The sequence below is a fragment of the Protopterus annectens genome, chromosome 15.part0 (genome assembly GCF_019279795.1).
Source record: "Protopterus annectens isolate FY-2018-M chromosome 15.part0, PAN1.0, whole genome shotgun sequence".
NCBI lineage: Eukaryota > Metazoa > Chordata > Ceratodontiformes > Protopteridae > Protopterus > Protopterus annectens.
The window spans coordinates 376,630,218-376,653,954 of record NC_056749.1 but is presented as its reverse complement, the minus strand read 5'-3'; the positions used below and the strand labels follow the sequence as shown (position 1 = coordinate 376,653,954).

The 23,737-nt window shown below is 39.6% G+C and overlaps 1 protein-coding gene across 1 annotated transcript in view; it reads left to right on the top strand.

The window, feature by feature from the left end:
• Positions 1-23,737, top strand: part of TAF7L (TATA-box binding protein associated factor 7 like) — a 594,912-nt gene that overhangs the window by 476,184 nt on the left and 94,991 nt on the right. The window contains exon 11 of the mRNA XM_044057271.1: positions 5,510-5,569. Within this exon, the coding sequence (XP_043913206.1) occupies positions 5,510-5,569 (60 nt within the window). The remainder of the gene's footprint in view (positions 1-5,509; positions 5,570-23,737) is intronic.

The following is a 23,737-nucleotide window of genomic DNA, read 5'->3' as shown; positions in this document are numbered from 1 at the left end:
ATTCCTATCATACATTGTCTACGCCTAGAGTTCCTTTGGTTGGCAGAGGCCTGCCACCTAAACAGAGGACTGCAATTCACATTACCCCCTGCTGCCCAAATCTTAACAGACCCATCAGACTATGCATGGGGGGCTCACCTGGCAGGGAAGTGCATTCAGGGCAAATGTAACTCAAGTCAAATGCACTTGCACATAAATCAAAAGGAAATGTTAGCTGTACAGAATGCTATGACAGCCTTCAAGGACCACATTCTTCCAGGACAACTAATGGTAAAGATGGACAACACCCCTGTCATGTGGTACATAAGCTGGGGGGTACACATTCCTACCCCCTCTGCAGGCTAGCCATGGCATTGTGGAACACAGCCTTGAGCTACCAAGTGAATCTACAAGCTCAAGTCTTGCCATGAAAACCAAATACACTGGCAGACGGACTAAGCGAAACCTCATGGACCCATACGAGTGGAAACTGGAACCAAGGATTTGCAACATATTGACAAGCAAATGGGGGAGCCCAGATATAGACCTGTTTGCCACTCCCCAGAACCATCAACTGGACAAATTGTGCACAAGGATTCCCCACAAGCTAGCTTAGAAAGTGGATGCTCTATTCTTCAGCTGGAAAAACCTATCAGTTTATGCCTTTCCTCCTCTGCCACTGCTCTCCAAGGTACTACTAAAGATCAAACAGGACAAGCCAAGGACAATTTTAATTGCACCGGACTGGCCTCGTCAACACTGGTACCCTCTCTTGCGCAGTGCGTCACACTTGGCTCCATGGCACCTGCCTCAGACTCCTTCCCTGTTGTCTCAGCAGGAGAACCACATTCTGCACCCGCAGCTGCAACCCCTGAACCTAGCAGCCTGGTTAATTACCTAATCTCTCCTTTACCATCCCTCAGTTAATCAGTGATGGATATCATTTTAGAGGCAAGGAGGCCTAGTACTAGAAAATCTTATGCTGCAAAATGGAAAAGATTTTGTGCCTTGAACCAGTCTCAAGGAGTGAACTCAGCAGTGCCCAATTTACCTCAGATTCTACAATATTTGACTGAGATGCTTCATAAGGGCTTGTCCTTTTCCTCCATAAAAATTCATGCCTCAGCCATTTCAGCTCATTATATTACAGAGCCTCCCATCTTCTCTCACCCACTGCTCAAGCAGTTCCTCAGAGGGGCCAAAAATTTAAGGCCACCCAGGAGAGCTCCTATTCCAGCCTGGGATCTTAACTTTGTTTTGGAGAAACTCACTCTTCCTCCTTTCGAGCCAGCTGCTACTGCAGATTTAAAATTTCTTTCCTGGAAAATGGCTTTACTTTTAGCTATCACTTCTGCAAGAAGGGTATCTGAATTACAGGCCCTTATGGCAGTGGAGGGTATCCCTCAGAACAAATCCCTCCTTCATGCCAAGGTGGTATCCAGTGTGGCTCTTAATCAGTCCATTCAGTTGCCTACCTTCTTTCCTAACCCACAAAACAAAGGGGAGTGGATACTGCACTCTTTAGATGTGCACAGAAAGCTTAGATTCTACTTGGACAGGACTAAACCTCAAAGGAAATCTGAACAACTGCTTGTGGCATTTGCTGCAGGGACAGAGGGGAAGCTATTTCAAAACAAACCATTTCAAAATGGATAAGCCACTGCATTCATTTCTGCTATAAGCACCATGGAAAACCTATCCCACAGAGCATCAGACCCCATTCAACCAGCGCTGCATCTACCTCTACAGCCTTTCTCGGGGGGGGGGGGGTCCCTACTAGGGACATCCTAGAAGTTGCTACCTGGAGTTCTGTACATACTTTCACCAAATCATTTGCCAATTTTCTCTAAATCCAGAGATGGTTTTGCCACTGCAGTCTTGCAGGACCTTATTGCTGGTCCTAATTCTATTTAAATTCCTCCTCCCAACCTTAGCTTTGGGAATCTACCCAAAAGTAATGACTGCAACAGTGAAACACTAAGAACATAGTACAGTTGTGTACACTTACCATAAATGTAGATGTTCGAGTGTATTCACTGTTGCAGTCCTGGTTACCCTCCCTCCAGCCCCCCTTTCTTCTTTTGGCTATACCTCTACTCTCCCTTACTATGCTCAAAAAGCTTTTTGGTGTATTTGCTTTTTTGTTGGATGTATATCCTTGTATTTATAAATTTAATTGCTTCCCATTAGGGGGGCACCTGACATCTGGGGCAAGAAAAACTGATGTAATGGCGTCAGCTGCATGTTTTTATACCCCTGACGATCTGACGTCATGAAAGAAGGGACATCAACCGATGCAGGACCCAAGACTTTGTTAATCAGGCCGACTGAGGGCTACTGCAAGCAGATAACCCAAAAGTAATGACTGCAACAGTGAATACATTCTAACATCTACATTTATGCTAAGTGTACACAACTGTACTTTTTGAATTGTGTTGTCTTTATCTCTGTACCTGAAAATCCTGCTCCTGATGCCTTCTGCACAAGCTTCGAAAGCTTTATCTTAGTCTGTTTACATATGAGCATTGGTAGATATTAATAGAAATCATGGAAGTAAGATCTTATGTAGAACATGGTGACACGCAACAAAGCTTAGCAATCATAAATCCTGAGGTAGTATTAAGAAACTTGTTTTCTTCTGGAGTATTCAACATGCTTAAACTTAACAATCTGAGCACAATGACTACAGAAGCAATTTAAGCCTTTAGGGTAAATGTATACTTTAGATTGCATTCAGTTTAGGCCACAACAAAAGGAAACCTGATTGGCTAAAGCACACAAATATATTAGGCCATTAATGCATAATATGATGAAAAGTATATCCAGAAGCACAAAAGCAATCAAGCGGACAACCGTGGTGAATAGTAAAATATATTTAATGGTAAGCGCTTTCGGCTGCGACTCTAGCCTTCATCAGACAAATAAATGTACAAGCTAAGAACTTTTTATACCATATTCATAGTAGCCAATTACCCAATATACTTCATTCAATTGATACTAATTAAAAACATAATTAAATACATGATTGAATATGCTAAACCTTCCTTTGAACAACTGTGAAAGTAAATCAACAATAAAAAATATATATATAAAAATACAAATTTGCTAATACAAATACATATACAAACATTTACAAAAATGCATAATATCTGGACAATTTTAGTATCCAACTTTGAGGATGGGAGACCTGTATATCGCCACTCAGATTTGGCGAATGACTGTCCTCCAGCAGGGTATTAATGTACAGATAATCTGGACAGGAGAGAGGTATGGGTTTGAATCTTCTAATGGCTGGTATTATTAACCATGTGTTTTTTAAAGGTAGTTCTGAATGTGTGCATGTAGATACTAAATACTTACCAAGCTTGTATGAAAATTCTTCATCCAGAAACAGTTACATTTACTACAGCAAGTTTGAAACATTAGGTGGATGAACTAGCTAATCAAAAATATTTAAAAGTATATGAGTGTGTGTGTGTGTGTGTGTGTGTGTGTGTGTGTGTGTGTGTATATATATATATATATATATATATATATATATATATATATATATATATTCAAACCACTACAACAGAGAGCCTATTTTCTAAGTGCAATAATGTCAGACAGGATGTAAATAATGCCATTCCAGGGGTGTAGAGGCCCTCTACCTGCGGCCTTAGGCCTCAGAACAACCCCATTATTATTTAACAGTATTGCACACCCTGTTGGGCATTATTGCTTGCATATCAACTGTAGCACATCTAGCAATTTTTTAACATTCCACCGTCCTTGAGACAGTATCAGTGCAGTACTGTAAAGAAAACATGGAGGGACTACATACAAGTACATTAATGAGTAGCAAGCCCAAACCATTCCACAAAACCTCAAATCTTCTGAAATTAAAAAAAAAAAAAACATTGAAATAGCAGATTAATGTAACTGTGGACATATGCAGTACTCCCAAAAGTACAACTCAATGGCATTCTGTGCCAGTTTTCAAGTATTTTATCTTTTTCTGTCTTATTATTATGCTGCCAAAATCTGCTTAGGAATTGCACTTAAAGGTTGCAAAACAAAATGAAAATGCCAGGAACTAAGTTAAGATCAAACTCAAGCAAATTAAATAAAAATGCTTCTAGAGTATTGTTTTCCCAGTCAGTTTGTTGCTGAAAGAAATAAGCTGGTTTGCAGCTGCAATTGATACATTACAGTCTGTGTATGCATAAGCACACAGGTTTTGTGTTTTTAACTCTGTCTACAACTACCAGAGGTGGTATTTATTAAACCATTTCATCTCAGTGCTGTGCTCATTCACTCCGGAGCAGCTCTTTTGAGTGTGCACCTTTAACCCCTAGTGGGCGTGGCTTAAGCCTTTAAAAACTAAGTTATCACCTTAGAGTTCTAGAAAACTCTCATTGAAAGAGGTCAAATATCAATAGAGTTGTGTTTGCCATCACATATGGCACAAGACAAAATATCCTGGTACCTTGTAAGTAACATGGTTTTGGAATTATTAATGCAAATATGAACAATCCATATTTGACGCCTAGAGGAGCAGTAGGGGTTAACTGCAGAAGACGCCTGGAGGAGCACTCGGCTGTACAATTGTCCTGCTGAATGTGATGGAAGTGTCCCTTCTACTGCAGTGGAATGTTTTCACGGGTAAAAGCACAGAGCATTCAGCTCTTTTTGACAGCAGCTTCTTCTGTCTTCCCTCATGGAAGCAAATTTAAATGCACAAATTAAAATAATGGTAACCGTATATCTAGTACAAATTTCTCAAAAAGAGAACCTTGGGACTGCTTAACTAAAAATGGAGGTTTAATGAAAAGACTTGCAGAGAGATATTGCTTACTTAAAATCCAAATGTGAGTGACCACAGCTGTGTGTAAACTTTCCCAATGACTTCATGATCTGGTTAACAGAAAAAAACACGTAGCTTCAAATCAAACTTACAGGAATATTTTTCCAGTGGTTGTGCATAATAAAATGATTTACTGTTATGTTAATTCTTCTCTGCTGCCCAGTGATTTTTAAGTGGTGCTTATTATTATTTTTTTAATTTAGATGTGCCTTTTTTAAATGCTTCTTTGTTGCTTTTAAAAGAAGAGAGACAACTTTTTACACAACACTAAAGATCATTTATAGCTTATAAAAATAAAAGTATGTAAAACTTTAAGTATAGCTTATAAAAATAAAATCGTGTAGAACATCAGTTGAAAGTCAGGTGCCATTTTTAGTTAATGCTGTCTAGGATTAATTTTGTAAAGGAAATGATGGACATTTGGTGCTAACAAGCCCGTCTCCCTGTGGGTTAATACCTCATAACAACCCCGGAAAGTCTGTTATTTCTCGGTATTAATGTGTCAGACGCTATTGCTTATGTACTTATAAAATTGAATAAGAATATTTACATATTAGAAACTAGGATAATTGCCAGGTGTCTTTAGTTTTGGAAGAACTGAGCAGCCATGTGACTGCATTCTCGTTACATGATTTATCAGAGTCATTCTGTGTTGTGATCAGGTTCGTCATTGTTTCTTTACAGACCAGATTACAGTTGGCACTCGATGAACTTAAGCAGCAGGAGGAGAGAGAGAAACAACAGGTAAGAACTGCTGTGGTTGATTTTTAAAGTTTCATTGCTCTATATAGTTAAAGGGAAACATTTATTTGTATGGCTCCTTATCAGACTAATGATCCTGTTCATAATCTGCAGTCTTTTTGTTTGTTTGTTTAATTGTATAAGTATTGCAAAGTCTTCAGGGGAATGTAGCACTATAGTGAATAAAAGAAACAATTAACATTTTCCTCTATAATAAGGAACAGAAGAGATTGTATTTTGCAAGGCAGTAATATATGAACTAAAAGGCTTGTATAATGCCTTGCTGAATATCTTCCTTAAATTTACTAACAATAAAAATTATGGGCTAAAACCTGCTAGTCTAAAAATAATTAGTCCATTCTATGATCTTTTTCCAACATTTCTATAAAAAAAATCAAGCTGTTGTGTATTCAGGTATGCTGCTTTTGAAATCTAGAAATGTTAATCTGATTCCAACTTTAAAAGGCAAAAGCTTGGATTGGATATAATGACCTTTAATGTTTTAACACTATCCCAATATTCTGAAATAACTTACTGTTATTTTTTCAGATTTGTGTTTGTAGAAAGTTGTATTCTAATGGAAAAGGACAAAACTACTACTCTTCTTTAAGACAGAGTTGCATGGCAAAAGTTTTCAGAAAATTGTATTTTTTTTTTCATTTAGTGTATTGCAGTTTTACAACATCTTTGGAAGTCTTTTAAGTTACAGGCTGAAAAACTTTGTCAGTGGCAGTGAGTCTTTAGGTCAAAAACTTGCCTTTGATGCTGGAATATCAAAAGACTGTATTTTCCAATATTGGCACTATAGAACAGTGTAAAAGTATGCCAAATTCCCAGTGTGCCACATTGAACTGAGGTCCCATTTGCCTATGTTGATGGTAGCACAGATATATGTAAAAGATCTCACAGGTTTATTGAAGAGAAGAGGTTCTTTATTATAACAACTTCACATTTCAGAAGTACAAAGCATATATAATTTGTCTGACTTTTTTATATAAATAAAATTAGCAAAAAAAGGAAAAAATAGCAATTATTTACATATATACATCTTTATGTACTTCTCGAGATGTATTTTACCTTCCAACTCTTTCTGCCATAACCAAAATTTCATTTGTTTCTTAACATCGTAATGTTTCCATTTTATATTGTATACTTTCAGACATCTACCTAACCAAATAAACCATACCCCAGACATAGTAATTTTTATAATTTTTTTCTGTTTCTTATAATAATGCATTGGGATTATAAGAGGAAACAGGATATCAGTATGTTTTTTTTAATATGTGCAATTTTATATGCTATACATCATCTTCTTCTTTTGGCTTTTTTTTGACCCGGTTAGGGGTCGCCACAGCAGATCACCTGTCCGCTCATGATTGGCAGTGGAGTTTTACGTTGTTGAGTTGCCATCCCGGCGCCCAACCTTCCACTGAAGGCACATACATGCACACACTCACATCTAGGGCCAATTTGGAGTGTCCAGTGCACCTACAGCATGTCTTTGGGATGTGGGAGGAAACCGGAGCACCCGGAGGAAACCCACGCGACCATAGGGAGGACATGCAGACTCCGCACAGAAGGCACCCCAGCTGAGGATCGAACCTGAGAACAATTTTATATGCTATACATATTTCACCCACCTTCATCTCTTTTTTTTTTTTTTTTTTTTTTTTTTTTTTTTTTTTTTTACATGCAATAGTTTGGTTAATAGGATTTAATTTCAAACCCCAGAAAAAAGGAGGAAAAAGTAATATCTATAACCACCTTCTTCCTCGTCATATTCAACATATGTACCCCACCTCTATGTAGCTTAACATAGCTAAAATTATTCCCATAAATAAACCTTCTTTTGAAATGACAACTTAAATGTTCATAAATCCACTGCTTCTTCACCCTTTTCATAATAACATTACACTGTTCCTCTGCATTTTTTCTTACCATACACTATCTTTAATGTTTTAATTTATTTTTCCGTGAAATGCACTTTAAAATTCATCTCCAATTTCCTTTACTTTTTATTGATTTTTAAACAAACTCATCATATACTTACTTTTACAGCCATAATTACTTCAACCATCCATAATCTATTTAAAATATTTAAATGACACCATTCACTTAAGCATATTTGGAATCTGCACACTTTTTTTTTCAAACCTAGCTCCCCCCCCGCTTCTCTTTCACTGTCTACCAACCCTGCATTTATAACTAAACTGAAAATTAAGTCCTCTAAATGGACAAGTTTGACTTGTAGTCATAACCATTTTGATGCTTTCTGACATCTTAATGTCTGCCATCCACCCATATGATACAGTTTCACCAGGATTTCTCAAAAACTGACCTTATAAATTGTATAACCTAATTACTGTTCAGAAACTCCTCAAAATACAACAAACCTGTTCATTATTTATATTATCATATGTTTTTTTCTTTTATCTGTGTCACATGCCATCCACTTCACTTCTTTCTTATTTACTATAAGATCCAATACCTCTTTAACTAAAATCATTAATATTTGACCTGTTTTTCTAGAGTCTTATACAATCCTTTACACATGACATCTAAACATCTGTCATCATTTTTACTTGCAGAACTTTCATAAATAGTTTGTAACCAATATTACAGAAAGCAGTTGGTCTCCATTTCTGTATGTCACACTTCTCCACCCCTTCCAAATACATTTATTCACAGTGTTCAATAATTTCCTGTTTGTATTTGCATACAATAACAATTCATTAAAATTTATGTTTTCTCTTGGATTTAAATTTTTATACAAGTATATCCATTTTCTTACTTCCTTGGCATGCTTTCTTATCTACCCTCAATATATAGTTCATAGGTGTATACAAGGCTAATGACCACTAGGGCCCTTGTAAGCCTAGCCGTGCAACCCAATTGTGACCCACAAATTTAATTTATATAGAGGGTGATTTACTGACTCTCTCTGTCCATTAGAGACATAGGAGCCAGACCAAGGGTGAATTCCCAATTACCCATGTCTGATAGCCCAAGTTGCATTTAAAAAGGGATAGGGAGGAACTCTGCTTCACATGGATGGGGAGATTGTTCCAGAAAGTAGAAATTCTCTGAGAAACACATCTGCCTGTCCAACATGTCCTACTTGTATCACAAGTAAAATTTCTGTTTTCTAATCTAGTAGTTCTAATGCTGTTTGCTTTGTGGCTGTGCAAAAGGTTCTTCAAAATAGGGTCCAAACATGCCCTGTATGCCAGCAAAGATTATCTCTCAGGAGTCTGTATCCATTCATCCAAAACCCTTGTTCCCATGGGGTCGGGATGTCACTTTCACAGTGACAATCATCTCGAGCCAATGTTTACACCATAAGGAGGCTAGCCCTGCCACGGAGATACCATGTAAAGAGACAGGACTTTGAGGTGATCAGAGTAGGTTATTGTGTTTACTCTCTGTATTCTTTTTGTAAAGAACCTTTGTGGACATTCAGTTTGCTGCATGTGTCTGGTCAGGTGCATACCTAAAGTGACATCATACTCTGATGGGTCTGAGGAGGGCTGAGTGCAGTGGTATAATATTCTCTCTCCGGACCTAGATGCCATGCCTTTGCTTATAAGTTGAGCAACATAGAAGGAATGAACTTGGTCAGCCAAAGGCTTTTGACATTGACTTTGGCATCAGAGAAGTAGATGCCAAAGAGGAGTCGGCCCATCACAGAACTGTGGGGAACTCCAGTGGTGACCATCCTCTTTGTGGAGGTGGGCTCACTGATTCTAACCTCCTGGGTCCTGTCACTGAGCCAGCTAACTATCCAGCATGTTATAAAGGAGTTTATACGTAGTTCATAAGTTTGTTGACAATGCCCGAGTGGGGTATTGTGTCAGATGCTTTAAGCAGATCTATGTAGGCAGTATGCACTGCTTTCCCCTCATCCGTTGCCTTAGTGACCTTGTCAAAGAAATCCACCAATTTCAGTAAGCATGACCTTTGTTTGATAAAGCCAAACTGGGATGAATCCAGTGTCTGGAGGTCTCCTGTGTCCTTGTTGATAATTTCCATGATATTCTTGCCATGGCTCTGCAAATAAGAATAGTTAGACTAATGGATCTGTAGTTTCCTGGATCTATTAAAGATCCTGCCTTTTGAAGGGGGACGACAGTTGCAGTCCTCCATTTACGTGACACAAAGCTTGTTTTAAGACTGTAGTTAAGTAATGACCCCAGGAGTCCTGATAAGTCATATTTTAGACTATTCGTGAGGCATCCTTGAATGTTATCCCAGCCCATTGAGGCTGTGTTCTTGGCTTTAGTGACTGCAGCCAGTAAATGCTCCCTAGTTATAGCTGGAGGGATTATGTTTGGGGGGTAAGAGTGAGGTAAAGTTGTAACTGAATTTGTGTACTAACAGGTTTGCTATATCACCAGGCTTAGTGAATATAGCACCATTAACCACCAGTTCCGCACATTGCTGTGTGCTGCCCTAGAGGTTTCTGACATAGCTGTAGAAGGCCTTATGGGTATCTTAACCTCAAAGTTAGCTTTGCTTGACCTAATTAGCCCTCTTAGATGCCTATTTACTTAGAGAGAGTTGCTGTCTTTATGGGAATTTCCTTTCCTGATTCTTGCCATATTTTTTTTTTTTCGTTTTGTTGTATTTCCTAGTTTAATTACGGCCAGGATGCTTTGTTTCTGCGGGCTTGTCCTGAGCTTACTTCTGGTAGGTACAGCAGCCTCTTTCCAGCCATTGACATGGTTGTACATAGTTTCTGAGAGCAACTCAGCATAGGCTGCTGTGCTCTCTGGGTTTGGAGAGGCATTGAATTTAGACAATCCATTTATATTCCCTAATATTATGCACTTTTCTACATCCCTTTTAACTTATTCACTTGTCATCTTAACTTTCCGTAAATGTAATTCCAGCTCTTCACCTACCTCATACATTTTGGTCATGTATTTGTAAGGCACCTCCATTATTTCACTTTACCTGTATAATTTTCTTCCCTTGTCATCTTTCAGACATTCCATTAAATGTTTTTGCTTTTTAACAAGTTTGCCAAGTAGTGGCATAATTTTCTCTCTTAAAAATGCTTCTGCTTCCACAGTAATCCACCCATTCTTTTCTTTATTCATCTGATTTTAATTCCTTTTCTTTCTCAAAACACAGAATAGCTTTTTTCCCGTACTAAATTTTCATATGGTCCAGTTAAGTAATTCCTTCTTTCTCTTCCATAACTCTCCCGTTCTTCTCAGGTAATTCCCCCAATACTTCTATTTTAATGATCCCCACTACTCAGTCTAGCTTACACAAAACTCTCTTCTTTTCATCCTCACTCCATAAATTCTATTTCCTCCTCTTATTTTTCCAAAAATGCCCATCCAAGTGTTGATCTCTTCATACCCTTCCCCACCTTTAGTACTTCTCGGTTAGAACCAAAAGTAACCCAAATGGCGAAATGATCTGTATAACTTAAACATACTTTACCCCTTTAACCTGTTCTATAGTATTAAAAAAGCATGTTTTAATCTTCTTTCATGATATGCAAAGTCTGTCTTCACTTTACAGTTTATTGTTACTGCATTTCAGACTACTCATTTAGATTGTCTTAGCTGTTACACTTTCTGCACCAGGATCCATTGAGTTAAACTACCCATAGGATCATAGGAAGTCACTAGGCTATTGGCCCTGAGGCCCGTATAAGTCTAGCCAAGAGTTTAGCTAATGTGTAGACAAATCAGCACCCGATGCCCCCTGTCCAGTAGGGACACGGGTGGAATCCCAGGGATGTATTTTCTATTTCCCATTCAGTTATCCAGGTTGCACTTCAAAAGGGGTAAAGAGGTACTCTGCTTCACTTGGAGAAGGGAGCCTCTGGGACACACATCTGTCTCACCAACAAGTCCTGTTGATGTCACAGACCAGGTTAAGGCCGCGTGTGTGGGTTACTCAAGTGGAGCTTGACTTGCAGATATGCAGCAGTCCCATCAAGGCGGGGTCCGAGATCGCCTTGTATGCCAGACAGAGGTCACCTCTGAGGAGTCTGTATGAAACAAAGTAGAGGGATAGGGCTTTTAGCCTATTTGAGTATGGAAGATATTTGAGGCCCTGGATTCTCCTGTTGAGGAAACCTCAGTGGTCTGTCCAGCTGCTGCATGCGCTTTGCGAGGTACATGCCAAATGGGGCATTGTACTCAATAATGGGCCTTATAAGGGAAGAATACAGGGATATTATGACCTCCTTGTCCCTGGATGAGATGCCCTTACTTATGAGGTGGGCCATGTAGAAATCTTTCCGTATAATGGAAGCAACGTGGTGGTCAGAAGTCAGGTTGCTATCAATCTGGGTGCCCATATCCCTCACGACTGACTGTGCGCTTAGGACTTTGTTACTAATGTGATAATTTGTAGGGACATCACTTTCCTCAAAGGGGCTGATGATGCATATTTTTGTATTCAGCTTGAGGCCATGTTTCTGGCAGCAGTCATGTATTTGGGTGAGACTCTCTTGGAGGATGTCCACGTCACTAGGGGAATTGATGACAATGCCCAGCTTGCAGTTGTCTGCAAACGTGGTCAGCCATAGCCCACTGATTTTTGCCTGCACCTCAGAAAAGTATATCCCAAATAACAGAGGCCCCAAGACCGAACCCTGGGGTACGCCACTCAATTACGGGTCTGCTGCTTGAGGTGGCTTTCCCTATTTTGAACAGGTGGGTTCTATCAGTGAGCCAGTTAACTACCCATCTGATGACATACAGATTAATGCCTAGCTGAGAGAGTTTATCTTTTTTGCCAGACTGGGGAATAGTGTTGAAGGCTTTGACCAGGTCAAGGTAGGCAGTGTGCACTGTCTTCCCCTCATCCATGGCTTTGGTGACTGTCTCAAAAAAATTGACCCAATTTAATAGACATGACCTCCCATTGACTAAGCCAAACTGTGTGGGATCGAGTGTTTGGAGGTTGCCAAAGTCCTTGTTAATGAGGTCCATGATAATCCACTCCATGGCCTTGCAGATCAAGCTAATTAGGCTGATGGGTCTATAATTTCCTGGATCGGTGGACACTCCACCTTTGTGTAAAGGGATGAACGTGGCTGTCTTCCACTCGGCTGGGACAAAGCCAGTACTCGGGCTTTGGTTGAATAGGGTGCCTAATGGTGCTGCAAGTTCCTACCTGAGTTCATGTAGGATGCAGCCTGGAATATTATCAGGTCCCATGGAGGCTGTATTTTTTGCCTTTGAGAGAGCAGTGATGACCTGATCTCTAGATATAAGGGAAGGGGGCAGGTACTGGGAATCTCCTGATTTACTGATGGGAGGACAGTGGGGTGAAATTTTCGCTGAATCTGTCAGCCAGCAAGTTTGCTGTATCTACGGCATTTGTATATGTGGTGTCCTTGACCACCAGTTCTGAATAGATCTGGGTGCTACCTTTGAGATTACAGACATATGTGAAGAAGGCCTTAAGATTGTCTCTAGTAGATATGACCAATTTGGACTCAGAGTTTGCTTTGGAGGATTTCACTAGTGCTCTTATTTGCTTGTTTTAGGCTAAGGAGAGATTGCTTCCCGTTGAGCACCTGCTCCTTCTCAGTCCTGGACAGCAATTTTTTTTCTTTTGTTATAGAGTTTATTTATTGCAGATGTCCACCAGACAGGTTTACTCTTCCTTGCAGAGAATGATTTAGTCCTGTCAGGTTTTCCTGATTCCACACTTGTCATGTACGAGCTTCTCCTTTTTATTTTTAACTGCACTAAGTAGATTATCAACAGATACAAAAATTTTATCATAGTCATTTTTATAATAGGTAAATAGCAAGTCATTAGAAGTATTAGTATCCAAGTTTACAATCTCAGCCTCTAAACACACCATATTAATTTGGATGTGCTTCATTAATAACTCTGTTAATTCAGTCCCATGTCCATCAGACATAACCAAAAGGTCACGGTGTAATTCTGACCCTTCTATTAACCTAGTGGGAGACATTTCCTTGTCTAATACATTCACAAAAATAATTCTCAACCTGGAGTTTCCTATAATAAGTTTAAACTCAAACAATTGTAGTTGTTTTACCAGGGTTAATTCCTGTACTTTGGTTTATAGGGCATTTAGAGACAACTATCTCTGGGAATGATTGGGGTTATCAAAAAGCACTAGAGAATCATCAGACAACCTATGGAGAAGATTGTCTGATGGGGTCCAAATGCAGAGATAAGTCAGCAAACAAAGGAGAGTAGTATTGCTGAAACTGAATTTATCCTCAAGTCTTGGTGAGTACCTTCACAAGGTGGACCCTGTTTTTCACAAAATCTCACCAAGGCAACACTGATATATAGACTGTATTTATATAGCATGTATCATGGACAGAAGTAGGCTAAAAATTAAAAAAAAAAAAGATAGCTAAGTACACAAGACCCAGGATGAAAAAGTGCCCAATCCTGGTAGGCACACTGGTGGAGTGAGAAATTCTTCAAAACTAAATACCCCATTGGGGAACTCTTTTTCTTACTTGTGACTTTTCATATCTTGTGTGTCACTTTAGGCCCAAACTACATCATCCCAAATTGCCATCTGGATGCCCTTTTCAATACTAGGACTATAAGGCGTAGGACCAAAACCTTGTCTAAGCACCTTAGTTAGCAATCCGCTTCACATTGAGAGGTGGCATCCGTCGATTATCTCGAGGTTGAGCTCCCTAAATGAAAAAAGGAAAAAAGATCCAAACTTAGGGTCTCTGATGACAACCTTTCTCTGTCTGCCAGCCCCCCAAGGCTCATTATCACAGAGGAAGGAGAAGCTCCCTTGCAGCCCCCTTCTGCGAACAAGGTGGTGTCGCAGGCCTCTGTCAAGACACTTTCCTAGTCTGATATGGTGTTGGGTCCCTCAGCTTCAGCTCAGCATTTGGCATTCGGTTTGTCGGTTGGGTCCAGTGTTGCTAAGCAAACCTTGGCTTCCGGTGAACAATCCTCAAATGATGATGTCCCTTTGGGGCATTTGTCAACATCGGGTATTTCTTTCAAGGAGACTGGCATCAGAGTAGTGGACATGCATAAGTCCAAGGCAAAAGCTACACCTAAAAAAAGTTTGATGTTGGTTTCTGTTCCTAGGCCTACCGGCTCCCGTAGTACCAGAGGGTGCCAGCAGGATTTGGTTAGGTTGACCAAGGACCTTATTTCTTTGGTCAGAGGCAGGCAACCCCCCCCCCCTCCCTGGAGTCTTCCAGAAGAAAAAGGAAAAGAGATCCTACACCTGTGTCCTTTTCAGAACTCCTTGTTTCAGATGAAGACTCGGAGCAAGAGGACTCTGTCATGCCTCCTTTGAGGATTCTGATTCAGAAAACGTGTTGCCTTCTGCTTCACCCCCTGAAGACATTACCTTTGGAGAGATGCTGTATGCCATGAGAGTTTTTCCAATGACAGGCACAGGAGTACCCCCAAGTAAAAAATAAGTCAGGGAGTTCTTTGATCTACCTCAATACAAACTCTTAGCTATCCCTCCACTTTTGGAAGTGGTAGAAGATAGTCTATCAGTCCAGACTCTCTTCCCCTTGTAAACCAGGCAGGTTTTACAGGATACTGGACTTGCATAGATTCCATTTTAAGAACCCCTCGGCTGACCCAGAGTTTGTCACCCCAGGCTTCAAAGGAGTTAGGGCCAATACTTCAAAAACATACTACCTATGGACAAGGAAAGCAGGGCCCTTGACAGATTTGGGTAGAAAATTTAAACTTCATCTACCCTAGCCATGAAGGCCCTCAGTTGCCAATTTCATATGATAAAATACCAACATAGTATTTTGGAAAACATGAAGCAAAAGATTTCCTCCCTGGAGGACAAAAACATTTCCAAGGAATTGCTGGATCTTTGCCATACCAGTTCCCAGGTAGCTAGGCACGCCTTGCAGTGTGGATATGATGCCCTAGATTCATCTTTCTGAGAAGCTGTCTCTGATTCAGTCATCAGAAGGCATGTTTGGCTTAGGGAACAGACATTACTGGAACATGTCATGTTGCTAGATGCACCCCTGGATAAGGACTCTCTTTTTCAACCGAAGACTGAGGTTGTATTAAATAAGATGGAAGGTGAAGCAAAATCCATGCAAAAGGTCAAGGACTTCAAGTCCAGCCTCATAGATTCAGTAGGAATTTTCCCACTAAGCATAGATCCTTATCCTCTGACTGGGTTTTATTTGGGAGGGAAACTGGAAGGGAAAGGCCACATATTCGGCAACAGCAGGGGGCAAGGCAGTGGTCCTCAGGAGCACTCAAACCGGGGAGTTCTAGGCCACAGGGCCCTAGCAGAAATCAGCAATCACCACCCACTCTACCCCCAACCCTGGACAAGATAGGAGGAAGATTAGAAGGAAGACTTTTCCCTAGTCAAGGAAAACTTAGGCCCTCATCACCTCTGACAAGTCATCATCATCTTCTTTCAGCTGTTCCCGTTAGGGATCGCCACAGTGGATCACCTGTTTCCATTTCTTCCTGTCCTCTGCATCTTGCTCTGTCACACCAACCACCTGCATGTCCTCTCTCACCACATCCATAAACCTTATCTTAGGCCTTCCTCTTTTCCTGTTACCTGGTAGCTTCATCCTTAGCATCTTTTTCCCCAATATACTCAGCATCCCTCCTCAGCACATGTCCAAACCAATGTAATCTTACCTCTCTGGCTTTGTCTCCAAACCTTCCAGCCTGGGCCTGACCCTCTAATATACTTATTCCTAATCCTGTCCACTCTCGTCACACCCAGTGACCTCCGACAAGTGGATTCTGGAAATAATCTCAAACGATCAAATTGCTACAAGCTCAGTTTTAAAGAAACATTATGATTCATAGGCTACCCCGATGTGCCAGAAAACCAAAGTGCATATGGCCTCAGATTCGCAACCTGTGCTGTCAGGGGTTTGTGGGATCAGTAGCAGACCACCAAATAAGAAACTTTTTTTTTATTCTAGGCTATTCCTTGTACAAGGGAAAGAAGGCTCGTAGCACCCTATCCTGGATCTCTCCATTCTCAATCAGTCCCCCCTAGTCCCGAAATTCAAAATGTTTACTCTTCAAAAGCTTCTTCCCATGACCACACCTCAGGCTCATGGTTACCTTAGAACCGAAAGATGCCTATCTCCACTTCCTTATAGAAGAATCCTACAGAAGATTTCTTTGCTTCAAAGCAAGTACTAGTCACTTTCAATTCTCTGCAATTCCCTTTGGCTTGTCTACTGCCCTTTGGCTTGTCTACTGCTTTTAGGGTCTTCACCAAATGTTTGGCCCCTGTGATCAACTTCGACAGAGCAAGAGACCACATTCAGGTCACGAGTCAGTCCAAGCTCCTCAAGGATCTGGCCTTCACCCAGACCCTGCTCTCTTCTCTAGGGTTCACTATAAACCTCAGCAAATCCAGCACAAACCCTTCCACAAGGATAGTTTTCCTGGGGGCTCTGGTGGATGCCTCTCTCCATAAGGCCTTCCTTCCCCCCAGACAAGGCTTCCTTCTTAACACAATGCTTCCAGGACATTATGCAGAGGCAATGCCTCTCAGCCAGGGAATTCCGAAGAGCACTGGGCTACTTGGCATCCTGTATACTCATGATCCCTCTGGCTAGGCTACACATAAGGAAGTTTCAGTGATACCTCAAGAATCTGTGGTACCAGCACTCACAGTCCCTGGAGACAGAAGTCCACCAAATTCACTGCCTCAGGGAGGAATTGGCATGGTGGGCATGAGCATGTGCACAGAACCAGGGTCTCCCCTTCAGGTTCATCCCTCAGGGCCAAATCGTAACCACAGATCAGACACTGCATGGGGAGCCCATTTCCAACACCACCTATCCCAGGGCAAATGGGAAGAGCACTTCAGGCACAAGTACATAAGTTGGAAGGAACTGATGGCAGTACAGAAGGGCATGTGGCCTCCAAGGTTCACTGGAAACCAGGGGTTCTACTTATCAAAACAGACAACACAACAGTTATGTGATGCATAAACAAACAAGGGGACACCCACTGCTACCCTCTTTGCTGGCTGGCAGTGGTGATCTGGGAGGCGGCCAGTGCTCACCTGAAAGCTTAGTTCCTTCCTTGGGCTCAGAACACACTAGCAGACCACCTCAGCAGACACTTAATAGATCCCCACAAGTGGCAACTGCATCGGGAAACATTTCTTAGCATAGTCCAGAAATGAGTATCCCCTCAAATAGACCTCTTTGCCACTGATGAAAATGCTGAATTAAAAAATTTTGCCCCAGGAGCAAACTTCACATGGCCTGGATAAGTGATACTTCTCATTCCTCTGGAGCCATCTATTTATGTATGCATTCCCACTCATCCCTCTATTTCCAAGGGTCCTTCTAAAAATCAGTGAAGAAGGACTGAGGGTTATCCTGATAGCTCTAGACTGGCACAGGCAGGACCGATACCCCCTGCTACCGAGTTTGATCAAAGAAAAACCTTGGCAAGGTACCCCAGAGAGTGGATCTGCTGGCTCAGGCAAAGGGAAAGTTTGTGCACCCCAACATGCAGAGACTTAACTCTCTGCCTGGATAATTCATCAAAAATTCTACCTTGAACAATCCCTGAGTAGTCAGGTGCATAATATCCTAAAAGAATCTAGAAGACCCAGTACTTAGGAGAAAATAATCTGCCAAGTGGAAAAGATTCTCTATTTGGTCTCCGCAGTAAGGCTTCAACCCTGTTTCTACCAACATTTCAGCCATTTTGGAGTATCTGGCCATCCTGGTGGACAAAGGCCTAGTCTTCTCATTCATCAAGAGTCACTCTTCTGCCATTTCAGCTCACATCCCTACTTTTATTCTGTCTTTTCTCACTCCCTTAATGAAACAGTTCCTTAGGGAAGTGCTGCATGTCAGACCTCCCAGGAGCAGCCCACCCCTCCTTGGGACCTCAACTTTATTCTAGAAAAATTTACCTTACCCTCGTTTGAACCAGCTGATTTAAAATTCTTGACTTGGAAGACTGCCTTTTTACTAGCTGCCATGTCAGCTAGGAGGGTCTCTGAGTTGTATGCCCTCATGGCAGTGGGACCCTTTCTTATTTTCCACCCAGACAGTTTCACTCAGAACTAATCCTTCCTTTGTGCTGAAGGTGGTCACAGAAACTTCCTTGAACCAAGCCGTACACTTGCCTACCTTCTTTCCTAAGGCACAGAACCAAAGGCAAAGAATCCTTCTCTCCTTGGATGTACACAGGCAACTTTGCTACTACCTTAAGGAACAAGAACAAATAGTCTTTCAGGCAAACAAATTCACGAACCACAAACTTTAATATAAAGCACTTTTCGTCATTCACAATGGAATAACTTCTTCAGATAAGTCTCACAAGACAAGTCACTCTATATATATACATAAAAATCTTGTTCAAACAATTAACTTAATTACCAAATTATTAAATTAGTTGATAGAGAATTCTATTAAAAATAGTATATACTATACAAAAAGTTCTACAGCTCAACTAAAACATGTTTACAAAATACATAAAATGTGTCCCCATACAGATATAAACTATATGACTTATCAATACAATTGTGCCAAAAAGAAAATAAAAAGTATATATGTTTAAGAAACATTTTAAATGTAAAAACAAAAATAAGACCAATAACAGCAATATTAATGTTACATTTAAACTACCTACAGTACCATACTAGGGAAGTAACCAAATGTCATGAAATAGTGGCCAAAAATATAAATAATGAATGATGAATAATGAATAATAACAGTAATAGCAACAGTTTTTTACATCTATCTGTTCAAGCTTCTAAGTTTTAGGAGGCATGTGATGTTGCAATGCTCATTTAACCCTGGTTCTAGAAAAGCATTGGTCCTGAATTGCCAGGAAAGTTCACGTTCTTCTAATATTAGGTTGTAAGGACCTCTTCTGCTATCTAGTTGAACTTGGTCTAACCCTATAAAATTAAACTGGTGATTCGGGAAAGATGCACTATGTTTTGCCAAAGCATTTTCGGTTTTCAGTTTAGATATGGCATTGACATGTTCGTAAATTCTGTCACGAAGGCGTCTTTCCGTCTTTCCGATGTGGAAACAATTACAATTTGAGCACAATGCAGCATACACCACAGATTTGGAATTACAATTCAATCTGTGGTTAAGTTTATATATTTTGTTGTTGATAGTGCGCTTACAACCAGTTTTTATATATTTACAAATATTACAACTTCCACAGCTGAAGGTTCCATTTTCTTTGCCTTTTTGTCTTATAACTTTAGTTTCTAATAGGGTTTTGAGGCTCTTTCCTTTTCTGAATGTTATTTTAGGTATGTCGTGAAATATGGATGCACACTTTTTATCTAGTAATAATAAAGTCCAGTTTTTATACAAGATCTTTCTTATGATGTCACTTTCAAGACTGAAAGTCATATGATATATCTACTACAAGAGTTATTACTAGATATTTGGTGACTCTGGGTGGCTATGCTATTCCTGTCTGGTTCATCCACTTCAATATTAGATAAAGTAATGTCTAAATAAGTGTTAGAGTAGCTAAAAGATTCAGATGTTATTAGTTCTTCCCTGTTAGATATACAGGCTCTCTCTCTCAAGATAGGTAAAATATCTCCATTTTCTCTTTTCCTGTTTACTTCATCAAATATGTTGTTGAGGAACCACTTAGGGTATCCTCTTTGTTTGAACATGTCCTCTAATAATTTGCATTCACTGCTATAGTCATTATCTCAAGTGACCATACGAGCTGCTCTAATTGCCTGGCCCTTGACTATAGCTTTTTTCTGTGTAAAAGGATGTGAGCTTGTGTAATGCAAGTAAGAGTTACAGAAGGTGTTCTTCCTGTGTATTTTAGCAAAAAATAGTTTTTTGTCCTCATCTTTAACTAAGGTTATATCCAAGTAGTTAATGCTTAAATCCTGGAAGTCAAAAGTGAATTTCAGGAAGTTAGTGGTGGTGTTCAAATAGTCGATAAGTTTAATAGCCATATCTTTATTGCCCTGATACAAGATAAATATGTCATCCAAAAAACGTGTGTAATATTTTATATTGGATGTATATTCTTCCTTGTTCAGTAAGAAAGAGCCCTCCCAGTAGGCCATAACTATGTTAGCAAAGCTAGACCCTACTGGGGAACCCATGGCTACTCCGCATTTTTGCAAGTACAATTCATTGTTGAATAAAAAATAATTGTTGGTTAGAATTATATCTAGCAAAGATGTAATTAAATATACCTCATTACTGGGGGCTCCTTTCTTGACCAAAAATATATTAACCCATTCAAGACCTACATCATGTGGAATAGATGTATACAAGTCCACTACATCGATTGTGAGAAAGTTGTACTCTTCAATGTATTCAATTTGGTTAATCTTGTCAAGAAAAGCCCATGAGTCCTTGCAAACTTGTGGTTCTGTTATCAAGTATTTTTTTTAAATATTGTCTACAAGTTTAGCACTTGCATAAGTGATGGAATTCCGACCATCAATGAGTGGTCTAAATGATGGATTAAGTAAGTCTTTGTGTATTTTCGGGGTTGCAAATAAGGAAGGTATTTTGGGCCACTCTATTTTTATGTAGTTATACATGTCGATGTCAATGTAGCCTTCTATAAATAGGTCACTAAAATAACTTCTAATACGGCTGTAAGCATTGTTGACTTCATTTAAACTGACTTTTAAATAGGTTTCATTATTTAAAAGGACAGATACTCTGTCAATGTAATCATTTTGGTCAAATAAAGCAAGCCCCCCACCCTTATCAGGTTTAATAGCTCTCACATTGAGTGTTTTAAATAAGTTAAGGGAAGCATTTTCATCGACGGTGACATTAGCTGCATGAATGTTTTTGCAGAACAAATTATTATTAGCATTTGCTAAAAACCTTAAGTCCAGTTCCATTATAGATTCAAACAGTTGTAAAACTGGATGCAATGGAGGGTTAAAGTCAATGGGAATGGTGTAAACAGAGGTTGGACGTTCTGAGTTACCAAGAAGTAAATTCAAGTTGAGTTTCCTTACAAATAGTTTCAAATCTTTTATGTTCTGGACTAAGTCCATATGTCGATTTGGTATGAAAGTATTCCTTGTAAATAAAAAAGTCTCCAGTTTGATTAGTGATAATTTCCGGTAGCTGGGGACTATTTACTACCTCCTCCGTCTGTTGAAGGGTCGCTTGTTGTTTTTTTGATACTGGTGGTTGTAGTTGTTAGTGTTGTGTTTGGGAATAGCTCCTTGATGAGTGTAATCCATGTTTTCAGTAACATTGCCATAATTACGGTTTCCGTCACTTCTTTCTCTATTTCCCCTGAGTCTGTTGGCCCATGTATGTTTATCAACATCTTGGTTAACTGCAGCATTTTCACTAGAATAAGGTCGATCATTGATGAAAGTGGCCTCTTCATTGTCAGTGTCAGTTGAAAACTCACTGTCAGTAGTTTGAATAAGGTGACTAATTTGTGACTGTGGTGGTTTTGGATATGCAGTTCCATTTCCATAAGCCAACCGGTCCCTGGTCATTTTTTTACTTTTATTTAATCGTAGTCTCTCTATAAGTTGATCAATGGTGACAAACGATCTATCGTATTCATATTTGTAACGAAGGAATTCTGAATGACCAAGTATTTCTGAATTTAGATCTGTAACTTCCTTAGACAAATCAGAAACTTGTATACTGTAATGTTTAACCATTAATTGTAATAATGCAATCCCTTGCGTATCAAAAAATGCTAGTAGTTCCTTGTGAAATAAAGAATTTTCTATAAGTCCCGTAGGATAAACATGAAAGCGTAGCCCTTTAGGAATAAGCTTCTCTTTGATACATTCATTAAAATAGTTGATCTCTAATTGTAGTTTCTTAATTTTGATCATTTTAGCGTCTAACAGTTTCAATTTATGAGACAGGGATAGTGTACCAACCTGTGTGTCATCAGCGTCTTCGGCCGAAAGTCCCGAAGCATTCGGATGCTTGAATTTCAGTTTGCTAGTGTCCAAAATCCATTGTTCAAATCTGGGGACTCCTATAAGCCCTCCGACGCCTTTGCGATCATGGCTTGTAGAAATTCCGCCTTCATGGCGGTTATTTTCAAAAAAGGAATTAGACCCAGGGCTCGTGTTGTTAATAGTAGGGTTAACACGATTTAATCCTTCATTAGAGGTTGCAGGTGATCGTTGACCCGGTGTAATACCAACACTGGAGTTGTTACTGCCTACTAGATGAGCTGTAGAACTGGTGTTGTATGCATCAAATCTTGCTGACAACGTATCCACGCGTTGTGTGAGGGCGAGAATGAGAGCAGTGAGGTTCACTTCATTATTAGAATTCTGCGAGTGGTCAAGTAACAGCGGACTGCTGTTAGCGTTTAAAGTCTCTGTGCTGTTGGAATTCTCAGATGCCATGAAAGTGATAAAACCACGTAAAAACAGACCAACGATGAAAGTAAACTCCAAGGAACAAGAACAAATAGTCTTTCAGGCAAACAAATTCACGAACCACAAACTTTAATATAAAGCGCTTTTCGTCATTCACAATGGAATAACTTCTTCAGATAAGTCTCACAAGACAAGTCACTCTATATATACATACATAAAAATCTTGTTCAATCAAACAATTAACTTACCAAATTATTAAATTAGTTGATAGAGAATTCTATTAAAATTAGTATATACTATACAAAAAGTTCTACAGCTCAACTAAAACATGTTTACAAAATACATAAAATGTGTCCCCATACAGATATAAACTATATGACTTATCAATACAATTGTGCCAAAAAGAAAATAAAAAGTATATATGTTTAAGAAACATTTTAAATGTAAAAACAAAAATAAGACCAATAACAGCAATATTAATGTTACATTTAAACTACCTACAGTACCATACTAGGGAAGTAACCAAATATCATGAAATAGTGGCCAAAAATATAAATAATGAATGATGAATAATGAATAATAACAGTAATAGCAACAGTTTTTTACATCTATCTGTTCAAGCTTCTAAGTTTTAGGAGGCATGTGATGTTGCAATGCTCATTTAACCCTGGTTCTAGAAAAGCATTGGTCCTGAATTGCCAGGAAAGTTCACGTTCTTCTAATATTAGGTTGTAAGGACCTCTTCTGCTATCTAGTTGAACTTGGTCTAACCCTATAAAATTAAACTGGTGATTCGGGAAAGATGCACTATGTTTTGCCAAAGCATTTTCGGTTTTCAGTTTAGATATGGCATTGACATGT